This window comes from Octopus sinensis, linkage group LG16 (genome assembly GCF_006345805.1).
Source record: "Octopus sinensis linkage group LG16, ASM634580v1, whole genome shotgun sequence".
Classification (NCBI taxonomy): domain Eukaryota; kingdom Metazoa; phylum Mollusca; class Cephalopoda; order Octopoda; family Octopodidae; genus Octopus; species Octopus sinensis.
Window position 1 is genome coordinate 16,705,542 of NC_043012.1, and position 26,674 is coordinate 16,732,215.

Sequence of the window (26,674 nt, forward strand, 5' to 3'; positions counted from 1 at the left end):
TTTTGTAGAACAGTATTTGAAGAGGTGATAATAGTTCTTGAAGACTGCTTGTCTACAAAATAACAAAGAACACTAGATAAATACTTAATTATGTCTCAATTTAGCCATTAACGAAACATCTGCCAAGTTTGAATTCAAAAAACGAAACAAAAAAAAAACTCCGAAAAAAACATTAAAGCTAAGAAGTAAAAATGGACATTGGAGAAGCAAATTGGTTGAGAAGTAATTGTCAGGAATGATTACAGAGTTCTATGTTCTTCATTTGTTGAAACAACAAAGAATTCTGTTATTATTTGTTGAAATAACAAGTAGAGAACAATGAGTCGAAAATAGGTCCATACAGTTTATATCAGTTCGTACCAAGAATCAATAGGAAAGGTCATTATAATGCAATGCGGTGTAATCTTTTAAGGCTAATGGTGCCAACAAGAACAAAGATTACAAAAGCAAAATAACAACAACAATGGGCAAATCAATGAACCTTCATATCAGTCATAGGCAAAATGTGACCCACAAGACTTTTGAATGGCATGTCTAATGATAAATTACCTTGAATATTCTTTAGTAGCGGGGCCTGCTTGATGATGAGCCCATGTCCTTTGTTGCCCACTTTTTGATAAAGGTTGTCCTCGCTTGCTCTACATCAGGATTTCTCAACCATTTTTCTTTCTATACACACCTTTGATTTCTATTTCATTCTGGTGGATCCCCATAGCCATTTGATGTTTAGAAACTAGTTTTATAGAAACTTCTTTCAAAATTCCTATTTTATTGTTCACACATTCCCTTGAGCTGTTTGAAGAATGTAAAATGTTAAAGAAAGAAACCTGGCTGCTTCTTGCAATGTGTGTATATATGTATGTACATATATATCATCATCATCATCATCATCATTTAACGTCCGCTTTCCATGCTAGCATGGGTTGGACGGGTCAACTGGGGTCTGTGAAGCTGGAAGGCTTCGTCAGGCCCAGTCAGATCTGGCTGGGCCTGACGAAGCCTTCCAGCTTCACAGACCCCAGTTGACCCGTCCAACCCATGCTAGCATGGAAAGCGGACACTAAATGATGATGATGATGATGATGATATATATATACATACATATATACACACATTGCAATATATATATATATATATATATATATATATATGTATATATATATATATATATATATATATATATATATAATATGTATATATGTATGTATGTACATATATAATATATATATGTATGTATGTACATATGTACATCCATATGTATGTACAAATATATATATATATGTATGTATTTACATATGTATATCCATATGTGTGTATGTATGTATGTATGTATGTATGTATGTATGTATGTATGTATGTATATGTGTGTGTGTGTGTGTGTGTGTGTGTGTGTGTGTGTGTGTATGTATATATTTATGCATATATGTTTGCAAGTATAATTATATATACATATTTCTCTTTCTTACATTTAGCGACGTTGGAAACATTTTCATTTTTATAAGCATTAATTCATTTGCATACATTATACATTATACACACACATCATGTATATATATATTGCTTCCTTGCAGTCTGTGGCCATAGTATGGAACAGTCCACTACCACCATGGGGACCTGTATCACACAGTCAATGATGAGCTGTTTCTATCCAGCTTACCAGACTATGAAACAGCAGTACCATCGTCTCAGACGAACTTCTCACCTGCAATTCAACAAACAAGATTTTGATAATATGTGCCAGTAAGTTTTCCATTTATTTTTCATTTTTTAATCTTTTCAATTAATTCTTGAATTACACACACACAAAAATCAAATGAAATGAAACCAAAAAATTGAAATGATTATATTAATCTTTGAGAAATGTCAAAAAAATATTTGTTTTAATATCCTGGTTAATAAACAAAATGGTGAACTGGCAGAATTTTTAGCATGCTTAGCGGTATTTCGTCTGTCTTTAGATTCTGAGTTCAAATTCCACCAAGGTCGACTTTGCCTTTCATCTTTTCAGGGTCGATAAATTAAGTACTCGTTGTGTACTGGGGTCAATCAAATCGACTGGCACCCTCCCCCAAAATTTCAGGCTTTGTGCCTAGAGTGGAAAGGAATATTATGGCTAATAAAGAAATGGGTGAGCTGGCAGAATTGTTAGCATGCCAGATGAAAAGCTCGGCGGCATTTCATCTGTCTTTATGTTCTGAGTTCAAATTCCACCAGGGTCAACTTTACCTTTCATTCTTTAGGGGTTGATAAAATAAATACCAGTTGGGTACTGAGGTCGATGTAATTGACTTACCCACTCACCTCAAAATTTCTGGCCTTGTGCCAAAATTTGGAACCAATATTATGAAGAATAAATGAAGGCAAGTCTGAGGGGTTAAGAAGTCCACTTTCCAACCATGTGGTTTTGGGTTCAGTCCCACAATTTGGCACATTGGGCAAGTGTCTTCAACTACAACCCTGAACCAAACAAAGCCTTTTTGAGTGAATTTAGTAGATGGAAACTGAAAAAAGCCCATCATATATTTACCTCTGTGTTTATGTGTGTGTGTGCATTTCTTTATCTTGCCATCACATGATAGTTGTAAACAAGCATCGCTGTCATACAGATGGTGTCATCCCTTTCCAGTCTCCCATGAAAACATGTCTGGCCACAGGGAAATATTAACTTGCTTAGAAATAGGCGTGGGTTAGTGACAGAAAGAGCATCCAGCCGTAGAAAATATGCTTCGACAAATTCTGTCTACTCATGTTAGTATAGAAAAAAATGAATGTTAAAATGATGATGATGATGATGATGATGATGATGAAGAAGGTTGCTATCTGTCAGTCATTTGGTCATTGGTTGGAATGTCTTGCTATGTAAACATCAAACACATCAAATAATCCTTAGAGTATGAAGAGGACAATTAGCGAGCTTAATGAGAAGATACAGTCAACATCTGTTCGCAACCATGGATGGTTTGACAAATTTCACCATGAATGGGGTGCCCATCATTGTCAAATCCATGGTGTAAGATAACAACAGCTAAATGATGATGATGATGGTGGTGGTGGTGGTGGTGGTGGTGGTATTGGTGGTGGTGGTGGTGGCGGCGGTGGTGGCGGCGGATGCGGCGGCGGATGCGGCGGTGGTGGTGGTGGTGGTATTGGTGGTGGTGGTGGTGGTGGTGGTGGTGGTGGTGTGGTATTGGTGGTGGTGGTGATGTTCATGTTGCATTTGTAAAAGAGAAATATGTGGTGATCCTACATTTCCAATGAAGAATTTCAATGTCCTGCTCTCTCTGCCATCTTACCTACAATGATAAGTTCTGACTTCATGCCACCCCCAACTCCAACCCTACCATAAGCCCCACACTTCCCTGAAAGATAACAACATGTGATAAATAATTCCGAAACTGTTCAAAGATTCTAACATAACTTATCTTGAGAAATATCCAAATATCTAAAACCTCATCATCATTTTATGTCCACTTTTCCTTGTTTGCATGAGTTGGACAGAATTTGTTGTGGCTGATTTTGTATGGCTGGATGCTCTTCCTGTGGCCAACCATCACCTATTTCCCAGCAAGGTAATATTTTCCCATGGCCAAAGATATTTTTCACAGAAGACTTGAAAGGAACAACACTGCTTGTATGACAGTGATGCTTGTTTACAAGCAGCACATGATGTCAAGACAAGGAGACACACAAATACACACACACACACACACGTGCACACACACACACACACATGCATACATACATACTGGTGATTTGCTGTGCTTGAGAAGATACATCAAGCTAAGTGAAATCGTGGGCGTGACCAGTGACGGTGACACATAAAAGGCACCTGTGCCAGTAATATGCAAAAGGCACTCAGGCTGGTGACATGTAAAGTATACCCAGTGCACTCTGTACAGTGGTTGGAGTAGGGAAGGGTATCTAGCTGGAGAAACCAAGCCAAAACAGAGCAGAGTCTGGTGCAACTCTCCGGTTTACCAGCTCCAGTCAAACAGTCTTACCTATGCCAACATAGTTTGAATAATTAGACCATTTTTTCCGGAATGTTGAATACAACATGGACAAAAAGCAAATTTGCACAATTTTCTTATTCTAGTTCAAGCTAGGCCGAAAAGCTGCTGAAACAGCTCATGATATCAACGATGCGTTTGGCCCAGGAACCACTAATGAATGTACAGCTCGATGGTGATTCAAGAAATTTCATAGCAGTGACGAAAGTCTTGAAGATGATAAGCATAGTGGTCGGCCATCAGATGTTGGCAACAATCAACTAAGAGCCTTAGTCGAAGTCAATCCATGCACAACTGTTATAGAGCTTGCTTCTGAATTAGGCGTAATGTATACAACAATTTCCAACCACTTGAAAGAGATTGAAAAAACAAAAATACTTGAAAAATGGATGCTGCACGAATTGAACAACAGCCAAAACAAAAACCCTGTTTTGAAGCATTGTCTTCCCTACTTTTACACAACAAGAATGACCCATTTCTCAACTGGATTGTGACTTGCGATGAAAAGTGGATTCTTTACGACAACTGGCGATGCTCAGCTCAGTGGTTGGACGAAGCTCCACGGCACTTCTCGAAGCCAAAGTTGCACCAAAAGAAGGCCATGGTGACTGCTTGGTGGCTTGCGGCTGGTCTCATCCATCACAGCTTTTTGGATCCAGGCAAAACCATTACGGTGGAGAAGTACTGTCAGTAAATGGATGAAATGCATAAGAAACTCTGACAATAGCCAGCATCGGTCAATAGAAAAGGACCAATTCTTTTCCACAACACTCAGCCCCATGTTGCACAACTGATACTGCAGAAGTTGAACGAATTGGGCTACGAAACTCTGCCTCATCCGCCACACTCATCAAACCTCTCGCCTACCAACTACCACTTTTTCAAGCATCTCAACAACTTCCTGCGTCAGAAATGCTTCAAAATCCAAGACGATGCCAAACACACCTTCAATGATTTCATCGCCTCCAGAACGCAGGATTTTTACGCTACTGGCATAAATAAACTTGTTTCGCATTGGCAAAATTGTGTTGATTCTGATGGTGTTTATTTTGATTAATAAAGTTTTGTTTGAGCTGAGATATGTGCATCTGAATTTAAAGGTTAAAAAATGCAAGAACTTTCTTGACAACCTAATAATTTCAAAATTAAAACTACCATTCTAAGCATTGAAAGAATATTTTTGCAATGTTTTAATGTAGGGTCTTGCAGACTGATATTGTATATTGCATGGACAGAATTGAAGGTTCTTGTGGTCAGACAACTAGACAGAGTGCTTTGAAACAACTGAACACAAGCTTTCATTACTTCTGCTACAACGGATGGAAAGGTATTTATGCTAATGGGCAAGATCTCAAGACTTGCTCTTTTCAGTCTTATCTAACTAATCCATACTTGCTGTCTAATACCGTTGATGATATGTGCATCCATACACACACACACACACACACACACACACACACACACACACACACACACACACGCACGCACACACACACACACACACACACACACACACACACACACACACACACACACACACTCACACACATGCATATGATCTGACATTCTCTAAAGAGGTGAGTGTTGGTCTGCATTAGCAAGACTGATATTATAAAGTAAAAATGATACAAAGCGTCCAATGAACCTGCAGTGAGGAATGGAAAATCCAACGTTTCAGACAGAGTCCTTCTTCAGAGAAAATTTGAAAGGCGAAAAATTAATGAAAGGCAGCAAAGTCTTATTTTACGCTGCTGTGTCCCATTAATTCCTCTCCTTTCAACTTTTATTTGAAGAATTCTATCCAAAACTTTGGATTTTCCATTCGCTGTAATCTTTATATGCACATATGTATATATATTTGAAAAAGGTAGTTCTAATCAATTTGATTTTCTAATAATATAATATAAATTTTTCAGTTCTAGATCTACAAGCCAAACTGTCAAATTATATTATTAGAAAATTAAATTGATTAGGACTACCAGTGAAGTCATTCTTTTCCTTCTTCAAATATACCTAACTGTAAATTCTCACCATATATACATACATACGTACATACATGCATACATACATACATACATATATACATATATACATACATATGTAGCGGTAGCTGATATCCTCACTGTTTGAGAGACACAACAGGAGCCGTGATTAGTTGGCTTTGGACAGTGGCACGAAATAAAGTAGAGACAAACCGCGCCACATGTCAACCAATCAGATCAGTGGACACAACAGGAACAACCCAGCCAAAGATGGCTGTAATCTCATTGAGATCATTCCTGCTGTGTCTCTCAAACAGTGAGGATATCAGCTACCGCTACACATACATACATACATACATACATACATACATACATACATACATACATACATACATACATACCTACATACATACATACGTACATGCATGCATACATGCATGCATACATACATACATACATACATACATGAATGCATGCATGCATGCATACATACATACATACATACATACATTCATACATACATACATACATACATACATACATACATACATACATACATACATACATACATGCATGCATGCATACATACATACATGCATACATACATACATACATACATACATACATACATACATACATGCATGCATGCATGCATACATACATACATACATACATACATTCATACATGCATACATACATGCATGCATACATACATACATACATGCATGCATACATACATACATGCATGCATGCATGCATACATACATACATACATACATACATACATACATACATACATACATGCATGCATGCATTTGTCTGTGTCAACTACATCCTAAAGATTTATAATAATCAGAAAAAATAGAAGAGACTTTCATACAGACACACACATACCATACGTACTTATGTATAAGTCACACTATCACTATTTTATACTTCATTTTAACCAAAGAAGCTGGGATGCAACTTATATACAGAGCAGAGCAAAAACTGTGAAGGGAAAAAATTCAGGTTCCAAGATCCACCACTAAATTAGGGATGTGACTAATACATGAATAAATACAGTTATGTTTATCTATCTATCTATCTCTCTATCTATCTATCTATCTATCTATCTATCTATCTATCTATCTATCTATCTATCTATCTATCTATCTATCTATCTATCTACTTATTTATGTATGTTTATGAAATCTAAGTATCTTCCATAGCTTTCTGACAAGATGTGATTGTCTTAGTAATTTTATATTTTGAGAAAGAATGAGTAGGAAATACCGACAATATGAGACTTTATAAGAGAAGTTGTAACAATGTAAAGAATTTTTCTCAGTCAGTTTCTCTCTCTCTCTCTTTCCTTCTCTCTTTCTTCCTCTCCCTCTCTCTCACATCCTCTTCCCCACCTTTCTCTCTCTCTTGTTCTTTCTTCCATAAAGCAAATGACATTTTAACCAATTGACATTTTGAGCCCAAAGGTCTCAGATACAAAGATGTAACTTCAGGCCAGAAAACAAAATGAATTTAAACAACAGACAACATAGCCAAGAATTTTCTTTTTTGCCAATTCAACTGCTGCAGAGGAATGATTCTGGAAACCTTCAAGCGCAATAGGGAAGCTAACTCAATCAAGGTGTTATGATTTAATTTCTGTCAACACTGACTTCAATTATGTAATTTCAGCCAATAACATGAGCTCCTTTTATTGAGCCTGGTCACAGTTCATTTATTTGCGTTCAGCATCTGGTTGTCATCTTAGAGGTGCCCTGTGTCAAAAAATATTTGTAGCAGACATTCTCTTGACATCGTTCACATGCACCTGACTCAGGCTCAGAAGTTACAGCCTGACTCAGGCTCAGAAGTTACAGCCTGACTCAGGCTCAGAAGTTACAGCCTGACTCGGGCCCAGAAGTTACAGCCTGACTCAGGCTCAGAAGTTACAGCCTGACTCAGGCTCAGAAGTTACAGCCTGACTCAGGCTCAGAAGTTACAGCCTGACTCAGGCTCAGAAGTTACAGCCTGACTCAGGCTCAGAAGTTACAGCCTGACTCAGGCTCAGAAGTTACAGCCTGACTCAGGTCAGAAGTTACAGCCTGACTCAGGCCAGAAGTTACAGCTGACTCAGGCTCAGAAGTTACAGCCTGACTCAGGCTCAGAAGTTACAGCCTGACTCGGGCCCAGAAGTTACAGCCTGACTCAGGCTCAGAAGTTACAGCCTGACTCAGGCTCAGAAGTTACAGCCTGACTCAGGCTCAGAAGTTACAGCCTGACTCAGGCTCAGAAGTTACAGCCTGACTCAGGCTCAGAAGTTACAGCCTGACTCAGGCTCAGAAGTTACAGCCTGACTCAGGCTCAGAAGTTACAGCCTGACTCAGGCTCAGAAGTTACAGCCTGACTCGGGCCCAGAAGTTACAGCCTGAGTTGTTATCTATAATCGTAAAAATTAAAAGTAATTCAAATTCAATTTTTTCTTGAAACAATAAATTTCTATAGAGATTAGGATTTAAATTCCAATATATGAACAGTTTCCGTTCTACAATATTCTTAAAGGAATGAAAAATTATCCAGCAACTCGGGCTAATACGAACGAGCCTGGTAGGTGTAAAAGACTAACTGGCATCTATTGTCAACAGTACAGGCGATAGTCTGATGCTTGTTGTGCACTCTGATGTCGTTATTTGATTGCTGTTGTTCTGTGTGTCTGTGTGCAAAGATCAGTTGTGTTTTGCAGGATTGCTTTATTTTAACCCTTAACTAAGAAATAGAGAAAGACATAGTGCTAGATATAAAACAAATAAGCTATTTGAGGTTAGAAATATTTCAGAAAAATGTGAAATTCTTCGAGCAGGCATGTGTCTTATGAGAAATCTGTAATGAACTCGAGTGACGCTGATGACCAGGAGTCGCCTCCAATGCATATATATATATATATATATATATATATATATACACATGGTGGTCATCGACTCCTTATGCAGAGTCTGACTACCTCTTGTACTTACATCATGGGGTCTGATGTGGCTTTTTAAACCAGACAACGTATTGAAAAGACACCCACATAGATTGCATATCTGCTTTGGACCATAAAGAGCTGCAGTTTAGTTCTGATCTTTGTGAATCTTAAAATGTCTTTAGAAACCTTCAATTAGATTTTCAGATCTTATGGCATAAGCAGCATTGAAAGGCAAGTGCAGATATATAGGCAGAGTAGTTGGTGGAGGTACATTTTCCATATATATATATATATATATATATACATAAATATATGCACACACATATATACAAAAACATTTAACATTCATATATACATATATATATATATATATACACACACACAAATTCTATGTGCTTTTATAGTAGTTTACTGTTATGTTTTTAATTCCCGTAGTTTTCTCATCTTTAACAATTATGCATGTGTCAGTTGCAAGATCTGTATTCAGGTAAGAATATGACTCTTATTGATTGGTGTGGAATTCTCTGTGACAAACCAAAAAACCAAAAAAACATCAAAGTGTAAATTAACAACAAGAAAATATAAAATGGTGTTTAATGATCCAATCCATTAATCAATCCATCATTCCATCAACAGTATTGATTAATAAATGAATATAATAATATTGAATCATGATTTTTTTTTTTTGATAACCATGCTTATATATTTTTTTACAACTATTGTCTTCAACACCTGTTTCCTTCCTGATACTTTGGAGTTTTTGTGTGTGGTGCACACATCCACATGTTGTTGACTTGCCAAATTCCCCTTCTCACAGTACCGAGTCAACAACTTGTGGATGTGTACAAAACAGACTCATTGCAACATATCAAGTGATAGAAACCAAAAGAGAGGAAACAAAGAATTTTCCTCACCCAACAAAAAAAAAAAAGAAAATCGTACAGGTACAGATTCTGAGAAAGAATTCATTTGCTAAACTTAATTTTGATTATTGTTTGCATAATTAAATAAATAAAAATCTTGTATATCAGTATTTATTGTATAATAAAGCTGGCAGAATTGTTAGCAAGCTGACAGAATTGTCAGCATGCTGGCAGACTTGTTAGCAAGCTGACAGAATTGTTAGCAAGCTGACAGAATTGTCAGCATGCTGGCAGAATTGTTAGCAAGCTGGCAGAATTGTTAGCAAGCTGGCAGAATTGTTAGCAAGCTGACAGAATTGTTAGAAAGCTGGCAGAATTGTTAGCAAGCTTACAGAATTGTTAGCAAGCTGATAGAATTGTTAGAAAGCTGGCAGAATTGTTAGAAAGCTGGCAGAATTGTTAGCAAGCTGGCAGAATTGTTAGAAAGCTGGCAGAATTGTTAGCAAGCTGGCAGAATTGTTAGAAAGCTGGCAGAATTGTTAGCATGTCAGACAAAATGCTTGGTGGCATTTCTTCTGGTGCTTTACATTCTGGGTTCAAACCCTGCCAACACCAACTTTGCCTTTCATCTCTTTTGGATTGATAAAATAAAGTACCAGTGAAGTACTGGCGTCAACGTATTTAACTTGTCTCCTCCCCTCAAGATAGCCAACCTTGGACCCAGCAACAGACCAGCATTTTGTTGAGTAGTAATATGATCTTGACCACTTCTATGCCATCAAGCTTGGATAACTGGCCTTGTGAATCCTGCGGCTCAAGAAAAATTCTTTTTAAAAATATATCTTATATTATCAATTTTTTAAAAATTATTTCTCCCTTAGCACTTTGTTTTGTTTTATATATATTTACTTTTATTATATTATCATTTCACCATAAACCCAAATATTTTGTTTCCAATACAGTTTATTTCATATAATGTTTTTAACTCAACATTGACCGCATCAATCTCAAGAGACTGGGAAATCATGCAAAGGCCATGGGTATTCCCCTATTTCTTTGATTAATTTATCAAAATAAAATTTATGTTACATGAATGTATATCCTGTATTACCTTCAACTCTATTTGTTAAAATGTTCTCACATCATATTTTTATGCATATTTTATAAATCCCATGTAATTTTAATCTATATATTTTTATATATTTTTCCTCTCATAAGAATATTTGCCAATATTATTATATTGCTGTATTTAGCATTGACTTGTCTCTCTTTATGCATGTATACACACACACACACACATACACACACACACACATGCACACACACACATGCACACACACACACATGCACACACACACACATGCACACACACACACATGCACACACACATTCAGGTTGGGGGGAGCAAAATTTGGAAAAGCCAAATGGAATTTGGAAATGGTTTATTGTCCATGGAAGAGACAATGTATAGCAAAATTATTTATACATAAGTTATTAACTGCCAATAATAGAGATTCTACTCAATGTGTCCACCTTTATTTTCTATCACCATTTGGATACGGAGTCTGAATGTGCCACAGGTCTTTATTATAAAATGTGCAGATAATTTGGCCCATTCTTCCTTCAAAACCTGCTTGAGATGTCCAGTTCTAGGATAAGAAGTTCTGTTGGTACACTGCTCTAAAGTGCTCCAAATTGAATAGTTCAGCAGATTCAAATCTGGGCTGGAGGAGGGCCAAAATTCAAAGGGCCAAAAATCAGCAAAATTATTCTTGCAAAATGTTTGCACTTTTTTCACTGTATGAGCAAGTGCCCCATCCTGATTCCACATATAATTACCTTCAGGGTAATTAGCCTTAAGCCAAAGCTTAAGACACCCTTGACTTGAGATGGTGATTCAGCAATATACAAATCATTTCATCTGTTCACAACAGCATCCACAGTGAAGATTTTCTTATCAGAAAATATTTTTAACAGTGAATCCAGATCTCTTGAGAAAGGACCACACACTTCTTTGCCCTTTCAAGCCTCCTGGCCTTCATTGAATTGATTAGGAGGCGACACAGAGGATTTCAGGCCTAAATCACAGTGAACAGAATTTCTTATAGTCTTGGCACCAACTTCCATGTCAACTGCCAGTTTCCTCGTGGATGTGGTTGGATCCTTCAAAATGTTAGACTTGAGGGCCTTCAGGAATGCTGGATTTCACTTTTTATTGGTTCCTCCAATGCCTTGCTTCCTCTGAATGCTTTTGATGTTATCCAAATTATTCTTGATGTTGTAAACTGCGCTTAATGAGACATTAACACATTAACCAACTCAGAAATTTGCTTGATATCAATTCCTGAGCTGAGTAAATGAGCAAAGTATTGTCTCATTGCTACTTTAGCTGATATAGTTGGACTTGTACATGAAAAAGCAAATTAAATTGTTACTATGAGACCTAATACTGAAAATAAGATTAAAAAAAACAGTTGTTATAATACACCAATGCTACATTAAAAAAAAATGAGGTTTACAAAAAATTCCTGTCAAAAGTTTTGCTTGCCCGTCCTATATATGTTGTCACTACCACCACTTCATACAGAAGATGAGATCAAGAGGGTCTAGAAAAATTTAATGGACATAAGAATGTTCATCGAAAAAGCATTAACAAAAATAATTAAACTCTAACAGTCACGTTTTCAATGTAACAAGCTCCAAAGCAAAGCTGTTTCCTAGTCAAAGCCATATTGATACACACACACATTTGTGTGTGTGTGTGTGCATGCGCATTACTTATCCATTCTGTTTTTTCTTTCCCGTCTACCTATTTCATTTCCTCCTAACCCTTTTGTTACCATATTTCTATGGCAAAACCCTGCCTTTGTTTCAATTAATTTTGAAAATAAAATAAGAATTTAAAAAAAGCAACATTGCCATTTTTAAATTGATATTTGGAACATAAATTAACTTGAAATTTTGATGAAATGTTTAAATTTATATCACTTTAACGCATGAAATTTGCATGATAAAACCAAGGAAATTCTCAGGCAGGTTGGTCACGAAAGGGTTAAACCTGATTCAGTTCCTCATTTTCAGTTTTGTTATTCAGTCCTGTGTTTTCTTATCTCTTTTTCTATATTGTCTGGTTTGTTTTCTTCCTTTTTTTTTTTGCTGTGTTTGTTCTGTTTCTTTTCTTTTTCTTTTTCTTTTTTTTTCTTTTATATTCTACTCTCCTCACCAAACTTGTAGATTACCAGAAATTCCAGAAATGCTTCAAATCAAACAAGAACAATGTCCAAGAGAAAATAAGGCACTGCTACACAACTTCAGAACTGAATCACAGAAATTTCTTTGAACATGAGTATGAATATATCAATCGTGACTTCTTTCATAACTATCCAAACTCTTACAATTGGCAGGGATATTTTGAGGATGACCCTAACAAGCAAGGTGATGGTCAAGTTCATGACCAAGGTCAAGGCTATCGGTCTGACCAAGCATTGCAACCTGATGCGCCTTTCTCTGAGACTGGCACAGCTGGAATCCAAGCTGATGCAACTGCTCCGGCTAAAACAGAAACTGTCACTTCTGCAGCCAAAAAGGATGGTGTTAAAAATGAAAGCGATGATGATGATGATGATGTCAACATGCACGAGTGGCTACGTAACTTTGGAAATGGCTTTGATCATAATCGTGACTATAATTCCGGCCACAACCGTGACTACTGGGCGAACAAATATAATTGGCATAACAAGAACAACTATTACGATAACAATCGCCGCAACAACTACGATGGCAACGACTACGATGGCAACAGAAGACATTGGTATGACAACAGTTACTATGACAATGATGATAACTATTACAACAAGAAATACAACCATGATGGATGGCAGAAAAGTCACTCCCAAAGATCAGACCTTTTCAGCAACGACTACTATAATCAAAACTTCGAGCGACTGAACCGTGAAACTCGAGAAGAACCTGACAAGGAACAGCCCCAGCCTGAAGCGGAGAAACTAAAACCTGACATCCATGGTACCTATGAACAAGACAAGGACTGGGAGAATAACAGGAATACACCATTCTATAATAACCACTATCGGAACAACTATTATGATCGTAACAGGTTCTATGACCAAGACTATGATTATGATGGTCGTAACTATGGTTACAATTACTATAATTCCAATGAACGTAGACCAGATTACTGGGCGTTTTATAACTATGATGTAAGATATCGCACAGACATTTGCAGGTAAGTGTTTCTTATTCATACGCTCTGTTCTTTAGTTATTATTATCATTAGATGCAGACATGGCTGTGTGCTTAAGAAGCTCTCTTTGCAACCAAGTTGGCCCAGGTTCAGTTCTACTGCATGGTACATTGTGAAAGTGTCTTCTGCTGTAGCCATAGGCTCACCAATCCCTTGTGGGTGAATTTGGTAGACAGAAACTGTATGGAAGCTTGTCATGTATATATATATATATCAAATAAAGGTGCTGTAAAATACAACACACAATCATTGCATTTGTTGCTAAACACTGATGAGGTGAAATGCAGCATTATATAATGATTCAAAAACTGTTGTGTAATTATGACAGTAATTGGTTGAAATGTGTGTATGGTATATAAAACATTAAATAGTACCTATGTTCGATATGTTATTGTGTGTGTGTGTGTGTGTTTGTGTGTTTGTGTGTTTGTGTTTGTATATACTCCCTTCACCTCGCGATACCCAATGTTGGTTTGTTTACATCAACATAACTTAGCAGTTTGACAAAAGGGACTCATAAAATAAGTACTAGATTTTGAAAAATAAATACTGGGGGTGGGGGAAGAGTTTGTTTGACTTAACCCTTCAAGGTCATGCTCCAGCAATGGCTGCAGTCCAGTGACTGAAACAAGTAAAGAACAAAAGCAAAAATTTATTCATTTAACAATTTGTAATTCCAAACTTTCATTTTTGTTTTCTTTTACCTTTATTTACAGAGGAATGTCAAAGATGAGAGACTGCTCTCATGAAATGAAGAAAGTCTGCAACCAGGAATCTGATAATTTTATGTATAATCTTAACAACATGATCTATCAATTTGGACGTCTTTTTATGAACTGTGATATGTCAGCTGAATCTGCAGGTACATAAGTGTGTAATTCAAATCATACAAACTTTAATTTTAGACACAAACCTACATCTCCTGGAGACACATTCTCTCAAAATTTATAAATTCTTATGATGTCAACAACATACAGTGCTCGCTGGTAAGAATAAAGTTTCTAAAATGGATAGAGAAATTCAAAGGATTGCTTTGGTACAATGAGAGTATGCTTGTTATGTTTACAAGAGATGTAAGTTTGAGTTCCATGAGCAGCAGCCTTCGAATTTTTTCTTATCAAAAATGGGTTTTTAACCCAATATTTACGCACTATTATTTATAGTGTTACTGCTTCAAGATCCACCATTTCAAAAAAAAAGAAGAATTTCATATTCTTGTGAAGCATATATATGTATATTATGCATATATAAATATATATATATATATATATATATATATATATATATAATATATATATATATATATATATATATATATATATATATATCACGAAACTCTCAGACCCTGAGTCACTCTGTTGCTTCTGCTAAATATTAATAAAAATATACATATACTCATATTTTGAGTTCTATTTTTCCTCTTTGCAATCACCATACTGGTACATGCATACATACATACATACATACATACATATACATACATATATACATACATATATATATAAAATCAAAATAAGCAACAGGATATCGTGTAGTGATGCAGTACAGCCATTTCAAGCGGTTGCATTTAATTGAACAATGCAATCATTACATCAATTTAAATGCAGTGCCATCTTCAGCTGCACAAATAAATAAATAGAATTTTAACCAGTTGGACACATAAATAGAATTTTCCTCAAATATTTTAACAGCACAAGAAGATGGAAGAGAATATTATGTATATTTGTAGTGACTTTATGAAAGTAAGTCTCCTTTTGACTAAATTATATACCCGCTAGAAACTATAAAATTATACATACAAAGTAACTGTAACATTACGACTTATAAAATTTCTTCAGTCTGAATACCTTTAACTACCCTCACTACATTCATACCTATTACCCCTCTTTTTTAGTTACCTTTATCTCTTACCTCAAATTTTAATCCCCTGTTTCTTTAAATGTAAGTTATATGTATTTCTTATTATTTTCTATAAATTATTATTTTGTTTTCTTATTTTGATATCTTTACCTATTAACCTCTTATGCATATAAGCACATAACTTATTAACTTCTTATCCCTTATAAATTGTTATTTTTCTTGTTCTTAAATAGATATTTTCCAGTTACTTAAGTCTATGCGAGATGGTTATATTGTATCTTTATAAATGTATAAATATTTGTGTATGTGTATGTGTGCTCATATATAAATGTGTGTGTATCTGTACACATCTTTATTTTTTTTTCTGATTCATGGCTTAAATATTTATATATAGATAGCATGTTTATTATCTTTCCAGTTATTCCATAAGTAAATGCCTTGAGCAATCTTTATAGAACCCACCTAAGTAAATAATTAAGTACACAAATGAATATTAAACTGATTCTAAGTAATTTTTCCTTTTTTATGTTGAAAATTGATATATATGCACATTTTACCTTTTTTGGTTATGATATTATTTTTGAAAATCCTAACTTTATTTTTTCTACAACATAACAATATTGTTTATAAACAATCACCCATGGTGCTCCAAAATAAAAAATTTTCTGTATTAACATCCTAGGTTTCTCAGCGTTTTGCCCCTTTAACTGGTAATTAACATTATGATTTAAAGTCTTCCCTTACCCAGCCTCTTTTTATAGACAGTTACTTTATATCCAATTGCCTACTCCTAATGTCTTCTTTCCTCTCTGAGGAAAAGGGATACATATGACAATATTTATGACCATACCTAGCCATGAGCTGTCAAGTGACTCTTGTCCTTTATTCATAATAGACACAGTCTTTCTTCTAGTCTTAGATTTAGTAGTTTATAAAGCGATAAATGAATTAGAAATGAATTACAATCCTTTACAACATTATGACTCCAATAGGCTTCATGTAATCCTTGGAAGTGTTGTCTGTTCTTAACTACAACAGTGACTACATGAATTTCTTCCATCTTCTTGCTCTGTTAAAATATTTGAGGAAAATTATATTAATGTGTCCAACTAGTTAAAATTCTATTTATTTATTTGAGCAGTTGAAGATGGCACTGCATTTAAATTGATGTAATGATTGCATTGATCAATTAAGTGGATCCACTTGAAATGGTTGTATAGCATCACTACTTGATATCCTGTTGCTTATTTTGATTTTATTCATCTTACTCTTTGGGCTGTGCAGATAATACCGCACTGACTTGGTGCTTCAACTTAAGTACCTAATTCAACTGAATCTCAATTAACTTTATATATATATATATATAATATATATATATATACATATCCAAATTGAGGGAATGGAGCAGGTAAAGTCCAGAACCTGAGAAGTAGAAATTACTTAACGAGGGGGTACTCCACTAGCTACTTATCAAACAGGAGAAACTTTCAGTGAGTTAACTTGGGATCCCTTGACGACAATATAACCTCTATTAAACTAAGGTGTCTTCAGCTTGATGTGCAGCTAGTAGTGTACTCTTTGTCGAGTAATTACTACTTCCAAGGTTCTACTAGCTATGAGACATATGTAATCTAGATTTTACCTGCTCCATTTCCTAAATTTGAGATTTTTATTTGCATACATAGCAACCCCAGTTGCTAACCATGAACTATAAAATAACTTATTTCAGCTTATCAAACTTCAATAAGGGAAAAATTTACACCCCTCTCTGCCAATAAACAACTATTGTTCCTGGAAGTTGGTTTTTCATACCTTCTACGGACTGCTTGAAGCTTACTAACTTTCTACATCAGGATCCTTGGATTTTACATCATTACCATCATCATCATCATCATCATCATCATCATCATCATTTAAAGTCCATTGACCATGCTGGTATGGATTGGACGGTTTGACCAGGGCTAGTAAGCTGAGGGACTATACCAGACTCTAGTCTAATTTGGTATGGTTTCTATGGCTGGATGTCCTTCCTAGTGCCAACCACTGTGAGGGCACAAGTGCCATTTGCATGATACCAATATCTACCATGACTATGATTTCACTTACCTTGATGGGTTTTCTCATATAATTATATATATATATATATATATACATTCATACATTCATTCATGCATATATATACGTACATATAACAGATATAACATGTATATGTATGTATGTTTATGTATATGTATATCTGTATGTATGTGTGTATGTATGTACGTATGTATGTATGTATGTATGTATGTATGTATGTATGTATGTATGTATGTATGTATGTATGTATGTATGTACATATGTATGTATGCCTGTGTGCAGATTTCTGTGTTTTATGTATGCCTTCTCATGCATATAGTTACATATCTAGATATGCTCATATATATTTAAATGATAAACCTCTGGAAAGTTTTACAGATTTTTACAGTTCCAGTGATGATTTGGATCTGTAGTCTTTGAATCAGCTTTCTCCTTTCTGGTTTTGAGAAGCCTAATTTGTCAAGATTGGTATTTAGGCAGTGAGTTATAAAATCCCATGGCCCCAATAATTACAGGTATATACCTGAACTTATAATCTGGATAGAGTAACCGTAAATTTCTCAATAATTCAGCGTAGATATTCTCTTTTTTACTGATCTTCAGCTTTATATTAACATCCACTGGGCAGTTAATTTCCACAACTGTGCACAGTTTCTCCTCTCTTTTCCAAATCACTATATCAGGCCTGTTGTGCTTCTATCTTATTGAGATCTTCACCGGGACATTCCACCAGTATTCCTGTTTATTGAGTGGCTATGGCTTCTACCATATTGTAGGTTCATATTTCTTTGTCCTCAGGATTATCCTTCTGACAGATTTCATTATAGAGTATCTTAGCTACATCATGTCTCATCAGTAGATAATACTATAATGATATTTTCGGATACCTGCTTATGATGTGAGTGAACTCCAGTGTGAACTCCACAAAGTCTGCATTGGTTGTCTCATTTTACGACTTTTTTCCCACATCTGTATCACTTTTGTGTATCAGATACTTGGTTGATATTTCCTGTTCCTGGATTGCAAACACATACCCTTCCAAGTCGGAGGTAGTAATCCAACTGTTGGTGACAGGAAGGGCATCCAGTTGTAGAAAAATCAGCCTCAATAAGCTCTGTCTGACTCATGCAAGCATGGATAAGTGGACATTAAAACAACGATGAAGATTGTGTGTGTGTGTGTGTGTGTGTTGGTACCATGTTAAAAACACCCAGTACACTCTATAAAGTGGTTGACATTAGGAAGGGGCATCTAGGTGTATAAACAGACTATAAAACCTAGTGCTGCTCCTGGCCTTGACAGCTCCTGGCCTTGCCAGCTCCTGGTCTTGCCAGCTCCTGGTCTAACCAGCTCCTGTCAAACTGTCCAACCCATGCCAGCATGGAAAATGGATGTTAAACGATGATGGTGAGGAGGAGGATGATATAGACATGGCTGTGTGGTAAGAAGCTTGTTTCCCAATCACATGGTTCCCGGTTCAGTCCCACTGCATGGCACCTTAGGCAAGTGCCTTCAACTATATCCACAGGCCAACCAAAACCTTGTGAGTGGAAACGGAAACTGAATGAAGCTCGTTGCCTTTATAAATATGTATATATTTATGTGCATGTACCTTTGTGTCTGTGTTTCTCCCCCTATCATTGCTTGACAACCAGTGTTGGTGTGTTTACAGCCTTGCAATGTAACAGTTTGGCAAGAGACTGATAAAGTAAGTTTATAAAGAATAAGTTCTAGGGTTGATTTCTTGACTAAAAAACCCTTTAAGGCAGTGCTCCAGCATGGCCACAGTCAAATGACTGAAACAAGTAAAAGAATAAAAGAATATATATGCTGGAATACAGCCTTTAGTCGAACAAATCAACCTCAGGACTTATTCTTTGTAAGCCTAATATATATTCTATCGGTCTCTTTTGCCGAACCTCTAAATTACGGGGACATAAACACACCACCATTGGTTGTCAAGCGATGGTGGGGGGGACAAACACACACACAAATACACACACACACACACACACACACACACACACACACACATATGACAAGCTTCTTTCAGTTTCTGCCAACCAGATCCACTCAGAAGACTTTGGTTGGCTCAAGGCTATAGTAGAAGACACTTGCCCAAGGTGCCACAAAGTGGGACTGAACCCGGAACCATGTGGTAGGTCAGCAAGCCACTTACCACACAGCCACTCCTGCACCCATATATATATATGTGTGTGTGTGTGTGTGTGTGTGTGTGTGTGTGTGTGTGTGTGTGTGTGTATGTATGTATGTATGCATGTATGTGTATATATATGTATGTATGTATGTATGTATGTATATGTATATATATATATATATATATATATATATATTTATATCATCATCATCATCATCGTTTAATGTCCGTTTTCCAGGCTGGTATGGACTGGACGATTTGACTAAGGCTCCAATATGTGTGTGTGTGTGTGTGTATGTGTACTACATTTTGCTTTTTACTGATAATCTATTATTTATGTTATCTGTGTGTTATGACTTTTCAACCTTATCATGACACATGTCAATGAATGAGCAATGCTTCCGCATGTGACAACAACAAAAAAAACAAACTCTGTGGTCTTGGTTTATCAGAAATTTGACTCATTCTCTACAGCATCTGGCTCTCATAGCCTGGTGGGACTCCACAAATTTGAATCCCCCCCATTCTATGCAAATATAATTATTTTCCTATGTTTATTTTCATTTTTGTACTTTTCTCAAATTACAAAGTGGCATTAAAAGGTTCCTGGACTAGTTGGGTTTTATAAAAAAACAACTTATTTACCTGAGTTTTAACATTATCTTCTTCGAAATAATCACCTTGCACAGCAATACACCTGTCTCGGCCTTCCTGTCACTTTTGGAATCTGGCCTGTAAGTTGTTTGGTATAAGCAAGTAGAGGATCTTCTGCAATTTGTTCTGGATTGATTGTTCTGGATTGATAATAGTATTAAAACAGCGACCTTTGAGCTGTGTTTTCCTCTGGGGGAAGAGATGGAATAGGGTGGGTGCAGAAGCAATATCATGTTGTTTTTGGTGAGAACCACATACATGGTGACAGAGCTTGGTGACAGGGTGGATTGTCATCATGAAAAATCCAGTTCTTTGTGCCACTCAAAACATTGCATACAACTCATAGCCTCATTGCCATACGCTTACCAAATCATGCACAATGTCTCTAGCAGACTTCCCAAATTTAATGCAAACTTTCACGATGGCTTTTTGTTCTAACTTCCAAATTATGACAAAAAGCTCAGACTTTAGTATACACGCGATCACAAAAATACAAATTTTACAACTTGCCAAGTAAACAGTGATATCACTCGGCACACTGGCTCATGACAGTCACTGTTAGCTTTCATTATGCATGCAACTGTGTGCTGCCATCTATTGGCATGCTACAGGACTAGTCCAGAAACTTTTTGATACCACTTCATAGATGGTTAATAGTGCATCGGTTTTAATTTATGAGAACACGATCTTTTACAGAAATTTTGATTACGCCCAGGAGTGCTTGACATCAAATGCATTAAAAGAATGAAACATTTTGGCACAGGCGTTCTGGTGCTGCTAATTTGGCATCCCTGTTTCGGCACTGAATTATCTGACATTAGACATGTTAATGTTTCATCATCATCATCATCATCATCAACAACATCATCCTCATTTAACATCCGTTGTCCATGCTGGCTTTGGGTTGGACAGTTTGACCAGAGATGGCAAGCTGGGGAGCTGCACCAGACTCCAGTCTGATATTTGGCATGGTTTCTATGGCTGGATGCCCTTCCTAATGCCGACCACTTTACGAGTTTGCTGAGTGCTTTTATGTGGCCCCACACTGGTGCTTTTTCATGGTGCTACGTGGGCACTTTTGCATGGTGCTCATTTTAATGTCGTTCTCCTTCTCCCCTTCTCCCTCTCTCCGTTCATGTGTGTAACCATTCTCCCCTTATGTGTGTAAGGAGAGGAAAATGCTCAATTCATAAATTGGGATATCCTTCTCTCTCACTCTTTCTGTGTATGTGTTTGAATATATTTTGCTTTATGTATGTGAGAAAAGACACAGTGTTTATGTTGTTATGTCCCTTTCTCTTACTCTGTTTTATGTTTGTCGGCATATTTCATTTTATGTGTCTGAGGAGATGGAAAAGTATTTATATGTCACTTATGTTCAGATAATAAATTGCAATATCTCTCTCTCTCTTTCTATCTCTCTCTCTCTCTCTCTCTCTCTCACTCAGACACACACATGCACATTCTATCTTACTTTTTCTATTTGTAAGTGTATATTTCTGCACATAAATGTGTGTATGTATTTATCCCCAGCACTAAAAGGTATTTTCAGCAGAATACGCTCAATGTCCAGTCATCAGCACAAAAATCACCAGCGTCCAAACAACCACATCCTCCCTGTAGTCTCATTCAGATCCACTAAAGAATTGCATTTCCTGTTTACTTTGATACAAGCAAAGTTGTTAATGATGATGATGATGATCATCATCATCATCATCAGCATCATCAGCATCATCACAGGATTCATTGAGGTAGATTTGTTTATTCGCCAGGTGCACTTCCTGTTTCAGTTCAAGGTAATATTTTATCATGGTCGGACATGCTTTCACAGAAAACAGATCACAAGTAACACCACATGTATGACAATGACACTGATTCTATATCCGTTACAAGATAAGGAGATACAAATACGCATACACATACATGCACACAGCCACACAGACACACAAACATATGCACCACACACCATACACATACACGCGTGTGCACAGACACAAACACAGACACACACATGCAGAGACACACACACACAGACACCCTTCACACACACACACACACACATACAAACCATAAAAAAATCAGCAGATATGAGAGGTGAACTATATTTATTTAACCATATTTAACTATATTTATTTAAGGCGGCAAGCTGGCAGAATCGTTAGCACGCCGGGCGAAATGCTTTGCGGTATTTCGTCCGCCGCTGCGTTCTGAGTTCAAATTCTGTCGAGGTCGTCTTTGCCTTTCATCCTTTCGGGTTCGATAAATTAAGTACCAGTTACACACTTGGGTTGTTGTAATTGACTTAATTCGTTTGTCTGTCTTTGTTTGTCCCCTCTATGTTTAGCCCCTTGTGGGTAATAAGAAAACATATATTTATTTAACCACTTGTCACCCTTAGGATTACAGCTGTCTACAGCTTTCATTGTGTAACAATAATTTCAGTGTATAATAAATTACTTCATGTGTCTGCACTAATATGGTTGCTACACATTATTCAATACAACTAAAAATTCAAAAATCAGAGCAGATGAAGGAAGCTAGCTCAACGGATCACTAGAATATCATAGTTACATGACAAGTGGTTATATTTTCTTCATGAAATGATTCCATCGATTGGATCTCCTGGATTTCAGCAGCATAGAATGCTACATTATGCTCCTCTGTACTGGATTACTCTGTGATCTGCTAACCAGGTCTGTCAGAGGAGCTTTCTGTGACAGCCACATGATTCTATAAATTCATATATTACTCAGAAAATTTATACATACATTATATATATATATACACACCCACACACACACACACATATATATATATATATATACACACACTCACATATATATATACATATATATATATATACATACATATATATATACATACATACATACATATATATATATATATATATATATACACAAAAAATTAACAAAAAATTACAAAAAATTGTATGTACACATGCAGATATATGACCTACGTTGGGTTCCTCATTCACATAATTACCGAACCTGGAGCTTAACTATAGTCTATCCATAGCACTTACTCAGCATTACTCCTGACACCTTTGTGTCTTCTTGACACCATTACCTCTCATAACCTATAATATATATATACATATATATATATAGTGTACTGTTCCGTGAAGGTAAGATCAGCAAAAGTACACTTTCTGGTGAGAGAAAAATATCATTTAATAAACACAGTATATATTTTTATAAGCTACTAATAGTTTCAGGAGATGAAAACAGCTCAGACGGCATTTTATAACACATCTGGTGCCTTCATGCAATCCTCAGACAGTGCCCACAAGGCATAACAAGCTAAAACAGGATGAAAAGGACAAGCGAAAATACAAGAAAAGGTGAGAAGAAAGTAGATGTAAAAGTGGAAGGATGAAAACACGAATGTTTTCAACCTTCCACTATTTCACTCTGACACCCCATCACCTCCATCATTTTTCCCTTTCCTTCTGGGGTAGCCATGTACCTCTTCTACAGCAAGATATTTCTTCTACAGCAAGACACCTCTTCTACAGCAAGATATTTCTTCTACAGAAAGACACCTCTCCGTATCCCTCAATCACATTTTGCTTTCTTAATGTCCAGCACAAGGACATTTCTCTCAATATTACCCCTCCCTCCACCACCACCACCACCACACTCAGTCAAGGGGTCTTGTCTTGTGAGTTACTCGGTGACGTCATTAGTGCCAGTGCCATATGAAAAGCACCTGATATATGCTGAAAAGCGGTTGGCATTAGGATGGGCATTTAGCCATGGGAACCATGCCAAAGTAGAGACATAGGAATTCAATGCAATCCACTGGATCATCAAATCCCATCAAAACAATCCAACTTATGTCAGCATGGAAGATGGGCATCAAATGGTGATGATGGTGATGGTGAAAATGATGACGACAAAGACGACAGTCAAGACAGAAATACAATTGTTTATAAAAGTAACAAACAAATAATGTCCCAGAATATGCCAGAGGACCCTGGACCTGACCACTCAGAAAGGATTGGAATATCTTCCACAAATTGTGACCATCCACTGCTCTGCACGTATGCCTTCTCAGCAACAACTCCAATAAGCAGTAATGAAGCATCTGTATGTCAGCTAAACTATAATGCTCATCTTATCATATTTAATGTATATACACTGTTAATAGGCAAGTTACTGCACTATTTATCCTGAAATAACATCCCCAGTAGATGTGCTAAACACAGCACATCCATATGAGATGTTATTTCAGGACAAATATTGCAGTATCCAGCATACCAACAATATGTATACATTAGATATGATACATAGATGTTTATTTTGATTTAATGATGCCTCATTTGCATGTATTGGATCCAAATTATATTTGTTGATTTCACCCTTTTTTCATAAACTTTAAAAATACTTTCATCTGAAAACAAGATAACTTTGTGTTTTGTGTTTCTCAGAGCCTTCACCAGAAGCTGAGGCAGTTGCTAAAAGCGAAACATCCTATTGTGACCACCGCAAGGCAATTTCTTGTACCCAACCGTTCCAGAGCTGGTTTAGCTCTTTCAAAGACAATGAATTCAAGCTATTCTCTGACTATGACACATTGAGGAATATGTGTGGGTAAGTTGTCTCTGATTGTGAAGAACAAAAATAATAACAAAAAAATATTTACTATTAGGTGCAGGAGTGGCTGTGAGGTGAGTACCAACACATGGTTCCAGGCTCATGACACCTTGGGCAAGTGTCTTCTACTGTAGCTTCAGGCCGACCACAGCCTTGTGAGTGGATTTGGTAGATGGAAACTGAAAGAACCCCATCATATGTGTGTGTGTGTGTGTGTGCGTGCGTGTGTGTGTGTGTTTGTGTGTGTATTTGTGTGTGTGTGTGTGTGTTTGTGTGTGTGTGTATGTGTGTGTGTGTGTGTTGTGTGTGTGTGTGTTTGTGTGTGTGTGTGTGTTTGTCCCTCCACCATCGGTTGACAACCAATACTGCTGTGTTTACATCCCCGTAACTTAGCAGTTTGGCAAAAGAGACCAATAGACCAATAGTCTGACTAAGAATGAGTCGATTTGTTCGATTAAAGGCGGTGCTCCAGCATGGCCGCAGTCAAATGACTGAAACAAACAAAAGAATAAAAGAAGATTGTCTCTCTTTAGTTAAGCAGTTTTAAAGCTTTTGTTACCATGTTTCTGATGAAATACTCTGCCTTAGGTGCAATCAATTCTGAAAATAATAAAGAATTTGACCAAATAACTTTGTCATTCTTCAGCTACTCTTTGGAAGATTTTTTAAAATCTGAATCACTTTAAAACAGCAAGTACGTATGACAGAATAGAACCAGGGACAGTTCTATTTATTTGTTTATATAATGTGTGTGTGTGTGTGTGTGTGTAAGGGAATAAGAAGTTATGTCAGGAACTTCATTAGCTTACAACTGTTTCTGCTGTCAGATTCAATGTTTTTGGGGTTACACCCTGTATGTAAATGCTTTCGCCAAATAAAATCGAAGTTATAGGGTGATTCACAAGCACTCAACTATAAGTGCACTGCAGCTTGTAGCAGAAACAACTGTGAGCCATTGAAGTTCATAACATAATTTCTTATTCTCTTGTCATTTGAATTCCTTATTATTGATTTGTACTCAACTGATGCTTTGTTCTGAAGCAGATATATTTTGAGTTCTAACACCAGGTTATCAGTATTGCTTACGGCAATAAAGCGGCAGTAGCAGTAATGGTAATGATGATGGGGTGGCGATGGGTGGTGACAGTGATGATAATGATGAGGACGATTTTGGTGGTGGTGGTGGTGGTGATGATGTCACAACACAGCTTAATGCAGAATTTCATTTTTTTTTTCTGTTTTTGTTT

The 26,674-nt window shown here is 36.5% G+C and overlaps 1 protein-coding gene and 1 long non-coding RNA gene across 2 annotated transcripts in view; one reads left to right on the plus strand and one right to left on the minus strand.

Annotated features, from left to right (window-relative positions):
* LOC118766522 overlaps positions 1-26,674 on the plus strand; it is a 71,914-nt gene that overhangs the window by 17,323 nt on the left and 27,917 nt on the right. Inside the window, exons 2-6 of the mRNA XM_036509927.1 lie at positions 1,572-1,740; positions 5,210-5,337; positions 13,037-14,045; positions 14,780-14,925; positions 25,262-25,424. Coding sequence (XP_036365820.1) covers positions 1,572-1,740; positions 5,210-5,337; positions 13,037-14,045; positions 14,780-14,925; positions 25,262-25,424 — 1,615 coding nt within the window. The remainder of the gene's footprint in view (positions 1-1,571; positions 1,741-5,209; positions 5,338-13,036; positions 14,046-14,779; positions 14,926-25,261; positions 25,425-26,674) is intronic.
* On the minus strand, positions 17-19,377 carry LOC118766524. The gene is made up of 4 exons (XR_005002460.1): positions 19,347-19,377; positions 14,569-14,576; positions 12,246-12,251; positions 17-534 (listed from the first exon to the last, which is right to left on the minus strand). It is a non-coding gene; the product is annotated as an uncharacterized LOC118766524 (long non-coding RNA).